This window comes from Octodon degus, unplaced genomic scaffold (genome assembly GCF_000260255.1).
Source record: "Octodon degus isolate 3935 unplaced genomic scaffold, OctDeg1.0 scaffold00071, whole genome shotgun sequence".
Classification (NCBI taxonomy): domain Eukaryota; kingdom Metazoa; phylum Chordata; class Mammalia; order Rodentia; family Octodontidae; genus Octodon; species Octodon degus.
The window spans coordinates 2,688,802-2,697,828 of NW_004524647.1; the positions used below are offsets into that span (position 1 = coordinate 2,688,802).

Here is a 9,027-nt window from a genome sequence, read left to right on the forward strand (position 1 = left end):
ACATCATCACAACAGAAGAAAAAAATTCAAACTGTTCAAGTGGCAAAAAGTTGTGGCTCTCTATCAGGGAAGAAAGACACAATAAATATAAGTGAAACGCATTCAGGCTGAAATATGGAACTAAAGAAATGTGACCAAAAACACAAGAGACGGAGGCTGTGGAAAAGCATTATGATTCCATCTTCAATGCTTCCATTAAAAACCCCTGAAGTACAACACATATAATACTTCGAACAAATAAGTGCACACACTGAGCACATGTTTTTATGTATATTTATAACTGGAGAACCACCAACCTGATCATGACATGCGTTTCTGTCCCTTAAGCCAGTACACATAGGTCCCTTCCTGTGGATATTCTATCAGAAGTATACACTGCCTCAACCACTGGTTAGCTTTTGCTGTTTCTGAATGCCACATATATGCAACATTCCAGTATGTGTCCTTTCGTCTTTACCAAGGTAAAGACACTCAATATCACATCTAGGAGACTTGTGTTATGTGGAGCAGCACTTTCCAAAGCGACTGTACAAGAACCATCACGCTTGTTTAGATTTATCCTAGTGGAGGAAACATTTCACTTTGCACTTGGTGGGCTGCAAATGCTTTTCCCTTGCCAGGCAAAGGAAATGGAATATAAATTTAACACTTTGATTGAAACCTCAAGCTGAAAAACAGGAGTTGACCACAGTCCTTGCGTCTTTATAAGTCTATTGATGAAAGCCAGATTTAGGAAATAACAAATACCAAACAGAAAACTGGCCTTTAATTTCAGACTTGCCTTCCTAGTAAGGACCACCCATGTTACACCAGACATGTTACTAAGCAAATCCTTACCAAGACTTTTCTTCCAGATTTTGTGAAAAAAGCAAATATAGTGTGGAAGATGTTTTCTTGTTCTTGGGGGATGATGCAGGGGGTTGGGTTTCTCTGGAAAGAGCAGTTTCCCTTCTCTTGGCCCACCTGAAATAAAGAGAGGCCTGTCAGAGTAGTAGGTCCCAAGAACAGAAATTCCTAGCAGACAAGCCATTTTTTATTTTTTGTATTTTTAAAAATAATTTTTATTCATTTTAATGAGAAAAAAAGATGAAACAGTTTCAAAACAGGTTGGTTGGACATTTACAATAATTCATACATTGCATATTGTTCTCATAGTTATTTAGAGGATAAGATGCAGACATATCTTGTCTACACAATATTAGTACAAATTTTTATTCTCAGTGAACGAAGAGAAAGTAGCTGTATATCTATCCTAACTCTCTTGCATATACATATATATATATAATGTTTTTCCTCCCCTTTTTTTCACAAAGGAAACTGTCCTTTATTTACACTTTTGTGACAACACGTGACATTAGGTTGCTTAACAACTGATAGCAAACCTTAACCAGACAGGATGGTCATCTCAGGACTGAGGTAGCTTGCTTGCTTTAGGCACTCGGCCAAGTCCCACCTACATATATTTGATGGATTTCCTAGCTTCGTGGCTCCCAACATATTTCCCCTTTTCACTTTGTTTTCTCAGAGATGGGTGTTCCACCACAGTTAGAGAAGCTGTATTTGGAGAAGTCTTTTCATACTTGAAACCAGTCCAAAGACTGTAGGTACTTGAATTCAGCAAAATAACCCAATATAGTCCAATAGTTCATAATAGTAGTGGGTTATCGGCAGAATTGGCAATTGTCAGAAGTTGTTGACTTGAGCCTTTTATAGCTCAGCATATTAATATGGCTTTACTTTTTATACCTCGTGGTCATACTTTTCTGCTGGATGGTTAAGGCCAAGTTAAAGACCTATATAACTAAAAATGTAACTTTTGCATCTGACAAGGTCAGCTATAAAGAATGATAAACTCGAAGCATTCATATCTAGGTGGATGCAACTTGAAGATATACTCCTAAGTGAAATAAACCAGATCCATGTGCGTAAATATCATATTGTCTCTCTAGTGTAAGAACTCATAAGAATAAAAATTGAAAGGTATAACACAGTTAAATGGAAAGCAAGAACTTAAGGTGATTTTTTGTTTTGTTTTTTGTTTTTTGTATTTAGGGAAGGGCCTACAGGGTGTTCAGGGTCTCACTGCTAGATCGGAATCATAGTGATCCACCTGTTTACAGCCTCCCAAGAGCTGGGATTATACGCATGCGTCACCATGCCCAGTCACAATTGCTGTCTCAGCGTGTGGGGCAGGGGACGGGGAGCAGGGGCAGGGCAGGCACTGCAGGCCTGGGGATCGAACCCCTGACCCCTGTGCTGCTTGCTTTAATCCACTGAGCTATTTGGCCAGTCCTAAGGCATTTGTTTTTGTAAAGATAGGTCCTGCTGTGTTTTCCAGGACACCCTCACACTCTTGGTTCAAGCAATCCTTCCATCTCAGGTCTTTGAGTAGTTGGGACTACAGATAGCCTGTCAACCCAGGCTCTGGCTGACAAGTTTTAAGTACAAGTTCTTGTATCAAAATGAGCAAATAATACAAAATGTTCATCTGCTGTCCCTACATAACAGATAAGATGACAAACACTATGCAGATGAGACGTGATCAGGAAGTTTTTGCTGGGCACATTTACAATCATCAGAGCAATTCTCTCAGGCACTGACACTGTCTGTCTGGGTGAGGAAAATGAGACTCAGGCAAGGACATTTGCTAACAAGCACACGCTCAAGAGCTCTCTGGAGCTCAGGACCTCTGACACATGGAGGTCTCCATGCGGACCTTATGCATGGTCCACTGCCAGCACCTTTTAATGTGTCCCATAGAGCCAACAGAAGCTGCTAACCAGAGAAACCCTGCTTACAAGACAAAGGGATCTGGCATGGCTGTGGTCCTCATCGTGGTTCCTGCTCTATTTCAACTAGAGTATCTACCACATATGATGCTACTTAAAACTAGAGTTCTACTACCAAGAAAGAAAAAAACAAACCCAAAAAACCAGGACAGCCACAGCACTGAGCCAGATAACAGTACACCCAGTGAGCTCTTGGTGAGGTAACTCATTTGGCTCCCATCAGCAAGGTTGGTTTCTTTGAAGACAACACTCTTTGACATCTATATTGAGGAAGTGTTGAACAAAACAACTCCTTTTTGTCCATCATTCTATCACATGGGTAGCTGAAGACTTGACAAGATGTAGGGTCAGGTCCAATAATTAACAATGAGGATTCATAATTTGGGATTGTATTCACAGTTGTAACACTAATCAGTCATCTATTTAAGCTTAGCTTTAATGCGCTAGAGTAAAATATAGGGCTTCTGAATTTATTCAAGAATTTTTCATGAAGACTTTAAATTTTTTATATAAAAATATAATTTTTTAATATAAGAGACTCCTAACTTAAGACTGCTCATCTGTTAATAATGAACTATAAAATGAGACCACCAAAAATTGCTAAATTAATCCCTATTTTCATCTTTGGTCTGAATAAATTCTAGTACTTACTACATATACTTGAAAATAAATAAGATGAAGCTCTACATTTTCAAATTATTAGAAAAGACAATGTTGCCTTTAAAAGTATCTCATGGGGCAGGGGAGATGGCTCAGTGGAACAAGCGCTTCCCTGGCAAGTGCAAGGGTCTGAGTTCAATCCCCAGTTCCACCAAAAAAAAAAAAAAAAAAAAAAAAAAAAAAAGGATCTCATAGTTTGAGACTTGTCCTTTAGATGTCCCCATAATTTGGGATACTCTGAATTACTCTCTTTGAATCACAACGCTTGGAAAAGACGCATCAGCCTGAGAAGATCTCAATGCTGGTTTTGGACAATTTTGGAGGTTACAAGAGGAGCTAGTAGAAAAGAAGAAAAGAAGCAATGAAGATTAAGGCAGATGTGGTGGCTGTTCTTTGGGTATAATTATGAAACATTATGATAAATATTTTGAAGCTCAATTTAGAAAGCAATACATACATTACTTATGTGGTAAGGTTCATGAATATTCCCTTAAAAGACAAATGGAAAAAACAGCTGCTACAATGTCATGCAAATGGATATTTGGGTTGCAATAAAATTTCAGCATCAAATATGGATTCAAGAGATTATGCATTTCAAATAAAGAAAAATACTGAAAGGACATAATGTAGAAAAGCGTTGACTAAAAAAGTGGCTTAGTAATAATATACATTGATCTCAGAAGATGCATGTTTGAATAGTGAAATGTGAACAGAAGAGTGGTATAAGTAAATGTATTACTCTTATATATTTTAAAGCATACAATTATATAATTTAAATATTATGAGTAGATAGTTTACTATTTATTTTTGTAATATTTTAAAATTGAAATAAAATTTACATTCTCTATGGAGCACAGATCTTAATGGTGCAGTATGGTGAATTCTGACAAATGAGGTCTCCCAGTAACCACACCCTCATGAAGGCACAGAACACTCCCATCACTCTGATCCACTTGGTGTACTCTCACCCCACACCTCAATTTTTATTAAGTTGATTTTTAATTAACAGTTCTGATTTTTATTAAGTTGGCAAAGAAGGGAAAAAGGAGAAAGAAGGAAGAAAAGGAGGGAAGGCGGGAAGGCGGGAAGGTGGGAAGGCAGGTAGGTGAGTAGGCAGGCAGGCAGGCACACAGACTCATTGGCTGGCCGGCTGGCTGGCCAAGAGAAGAGAAAAAAGTTAAATTTACTTCATCAGGGAAGTGGGGTTTGTGTTAATTGGAAGTTGACCTATATTTGGGCAAACACAGAATGTGGTAGACAGAAAGCATTTATGTCATGGGACATATGAGAATCCGGATGAGCATGGCCATGTTCTTAATTCCCATCATCTTTCTCTGCACCATGTGAGGCTCCTCTTTCCTTATTTGTCCTCTGGACACATAGGTGCTGACAGACTCATGGAAGATGGTCTCCTATAGCCCTCAGGCATGCACATCCCTGTGAGGACCACCAGGCCTGGCTCCCCAATACATTTGGTCCGGATCTAGAGAAACAGAACTCTGAGTCTTGCAGGAAGCATCCGTCCCTAATTGAAATCAGAGATGGGGCGGAGATTCTTCTTGCTCTGCGCTGGGAGCTTCTAGGCAGGGAGAGGAAGAAAAGTCCCAACCTAGTCAGCTCCATGTATGTCATTCGGGTATGAGGAGCTGGTGCTATTAATCATGCCACAGATGCCAGCAGAGAAGGGTGGTGGGCTGGGCATGGCCAGGAAAGGTGGGTAAGAAACAGCTAAGCCTCAGTGTCAAATCCAGAGGTACAGAGAGGGCCCTGAAGTCAGTCTTCCACTTCTAAGGAGACCTTGTAGGGTGGCCTGTGAACAGGAAACTGATGCTGGAGTGATGTGAAACCACATGACACCTAAGCACTGCTATCCTCTCAGTAGAATCTGGAGAAGCTGAAATGGAGTCTGTGGAGAATGAAAATCCGAGCCTGACTGTGGTTACGCGGGCTTCATTTAATTGGGGAAAATGTTTTTCTGGGAGGTTCAGAGTGGTCCCATTTCAAAGGGAGCCTGAAGGTTGCTGGGTGTTGTATGGATCTGAGTCAGACCTGCTAGAATCGAGCAACTCAGTCCCTGACCAGGGTCATTGTAGGGAGTGACCTTCTGTGTGTTGGGTAGATTGAAGATCATTGTGACGATAAAACCTGACAATCCTGACAATCCTATGCCCTTCCCATATGCCAGCTCTAAGTTATTCACACATACTAACATTCAGTCCTCACTGTAGCCCCAGGAAGAGGGTGCCATGCCTACCCTCACTTTACAGATAGAGAAACTGGTACACCAGGAGAGAGAAGGACAAGCAGAGTTTCCCTGGCTAGTTTCTCTGGTTCTGCAGAGCCAGACTGGGACATGCCTGGCTGAGCTGCAAAGGTCTGCACATTACCACGTCCTTGCACTGCTCCTGAGCATAGATGCTGCAGCAGCAGAGAGAAGCACAGGCAGACAGGAACTATTCCTCTCTGTTTGCACCCAGGCCAAAGAGAAGGGACCAGCAACCTTGAAGTCTGGGAATTCCAGAGTCCTCCATCTTGAAGCATCTCTGCCTCTGTCCAGTCTTTGGGAGGCCTTGGTGCCTGTGGCCTGGAAGCAGGACTCCTCTGTGCTGTACTGCAGGCTGGACAAGGAGCAGAGCACCCTGGAATGTTGTTCCTGGAAGGCAGCTCCCTGATCATGGGATCCGCAGGCTTCAGTTGACAGATAAGGAACTGGAGGCCCTAAGTTCAATGATTCATCCACTGTCACGTGGTTAGCTGTTGGTAGCGCCTGGAGTCTGGGGGAGGAATTCTGTGGCACAGATGTTCTTAGGAACACTAACAGTCCCTGGCTGCGGACTTACCCTTCTGCCTAAGAGCTGTGCCAGAGTGGGTCTCCAGGACCTGAGATTCCTCATCCATAGAATTAGGGCCCTGGCCTAGATGGTGATTCTCAGATGCTAATTCCACACTTCAAGAACTGCCTATGGATTTTCTTTGGAGTCTGGGGTCACCTAACCTCATATTGCCCCCATAAAGAATTGCTGCCACATATCCCCAACCCTTTGTTTTAATCATCTTCCTTGCTCAAAAGTAAGAGGAAGTAATGGCCTGATGTGCCTTGCAGCAATCCAAACACCATCCAGCTAGTGCCCAGCAGCCTTATCTCTCTGGCAGGCTGAGGACACTGTGGCCACTGCTCCTGCTCATTCTGCCCACTCACTTCTTAAGTGTTTCCCAGACTGAGTCTAAATATTTCCCATGACACGGTTGCTTATCTTCCAGGACCCCTAGGGACTGGACTAGGTCCACGGCAATTGGAATTCAAACAATCGGACTTTACTACCCACACAAACAAGGACAAGAGGATGTACAACATAGTCTAGGCTAAGTTCTGCCAAAGCAGCCACTGAGTTTTTTTTTTTTTTTTAATTTGCCGTCCTCCTACTGTGACCTCAAAGAAAATATTGTGCAAGTTAAAACCAAGAGATGGTGGTGATTTAAGAAGCGGTCAGGAATCTTGCATGTGGGAGCCCAAGGAGACTCTGGATATCACTTAGTCATAGTCTGGGACATCTCTGGTCAGGAAAGACTTCATGGTCAGAAGATGCCAAGGTTTGAGGTCTGGGAAAGGATGTTCCTGTTTACTCCAGGGGAGTTACATTCATGAAATAGTGATTTTTGAGGCATGAATTGGATTTCACACCATGGACAGGATGCTGACAAAAGCAGCTGCCCCTCTGTTTAATGTTTTTTTTTTTCTTTTTTTCAGAAGCATGCAATTACAAATAGGACTTTATCACTATTAAAAATCTGGATCTTAAACAGACTCTTGGACTGGTGGTTCATATCCATCAGCTCGTTCAACTTTAGCTCCAGTCTCATCCCCAGTAGCCTTTCCAGAGCTACTACCTTCGTCATGAAGCTCTATGAGTTTTCCCTATTCAAACTTGGGCTTCTTCAGCATTTTGACTTTTCTGATGAAGACATCATGAAGAGGGTAGATAGATTGGCAAGCCTTTTCTATGTCTTTCCTAATGCTGTACGGAATCAGTTTTTGACCACTTCCTTCAAGTCATTTGTCTGCACCTCTCGGGTCAGGATTTCCATCATCTTCTGAATCTGGCAGACCTGAGCCAGATGAGGTCTTCCAAATCTGATAGTTGCATTTTTTTTTTTTTTTTAGTAAAGCCAAAACAGAACAGTTGAAGCAAATAACCATCGCTAGTCTTGACATCAACATGAGCTTCAATCATGGCCTGCCATTTTTTGACCATGGAACACATTTTGTCATGGTTGAGTCCATGCTGTGGATGTTAGTCAGGCAGTTTTTGCCCTGAACATCTTCAGTAATTAGCTTGAATTTTCTAAAGGCAACTTCATCATTCTGCAGATTAGCAAGGCTCACTTCAAACACACAACCTTTGAACCCATCAGATGCAAGTTTGGTACCTTGAGTTCTGGTGATGAGTGTTTTTCCAATATTTCTTATGTTGAACATAGCCGGTATCTTCATATCATACCAGTCTTTTTTTAGAAAATGGATCAACCACTTTCTTCTTGGCTCCTTTTTTTGCCACCTTTCGTATGGTGCTTGTTCTTGCCTACTGCCATGGTGCTACTCAGAGAGACAAAAGGGCCCCTCATTTAATGTTACTATCATCTGTCCCAAGGTGGAAAAGGAAAGCCTGGAGTGTTTACAAACTCTATAGTGGTCACAACAAGGGTTTGGAAGAGCCAGTCCAGCCCAGGGAGTGTATGGGAAAGCATCTGGTTTCCCTGCACCTGCCAGACTTCTCCGGACCAGAACTCAGGAACGCTGCATGACTGAAACCCTCTACCATGCCCTCGGGACCCCTCAACCCCTCCAGAGCCCTCACCCCCAAGCCCACCAAGTAAGAACTTCTGCGACACTCTCAGGACCCCAAGATCCAGCCCAAGCCCAAGCCTGGCTAGTGTGTGGGACAGCCTCTGCACTCCCGTGTGCCCCCTGGGCCAGCAGCACAACAGAGGGGCACCACAGGTTCACTGTTGTGCAAAAGGGATGCAACAGGTTCACTTCCAAGGGCTGCAGCAGGAAGGAGCTGAACACAACACCTAGACCCAGGCTAGACATAACTGGATAAACTCAAACTTAATAGATATGCACCAGAATTTCACTAGGTACTAAGGTTATAACTGCACCAAAGCTCTACACCAAAGGTCAGAGGTCAGTGCTATATGAAATGACAAAGAAAAGGAACAAAATGCAATCTCAGGCCTTGATCTCACCCAGAATAAGTGCAGAGGACACTAGCCCAGCTGAAATGAATGAATTAACAGCGTCAGAAGAAACAACAGCAGAAAGTTATAGAGGAATTCAGAGCAGAATCCATTTCTGAAATAAAAAAATAAATCTCTGAATTCATAGCATCTGAAGTAAAGAATCAAATACAGAAACATATGGAGGAAACCCAATCTGAAAAAAACTCTGCAGTAAAAGAATTAATAACCACTTCTCAAAAAGACATTGATAAAAAAAATAGAGGAGATTAGAAAAATGATGGATTCCTTGAATGAGCAATACAGGAAAGAAATAGATCGCATGAAGCAGAGTCAAAGA

General features: G+C 42.1%; 1 protein-coding gene across 1 annotated transcript in view; it reads right to left on the reverse strand.

The window, feature by feature from the left end:
• Positions 1–9,027, reverse strand: part of Itga9 (integrin subunit alpha 9) — a 392,948-nt gene that overhangs the window by 52,458 nt on the left and 331,463 nt on the right. Inside the window, exon 24 of the mRNA XM_004635243.2 lies at positions 838–963. Coding sequence (XP_004635300.1) covers positions 838–963 — 126 coding nt within the window. The remainder of the gene's footprint in view (positions 1–837; positions 964–9,027) is intronic.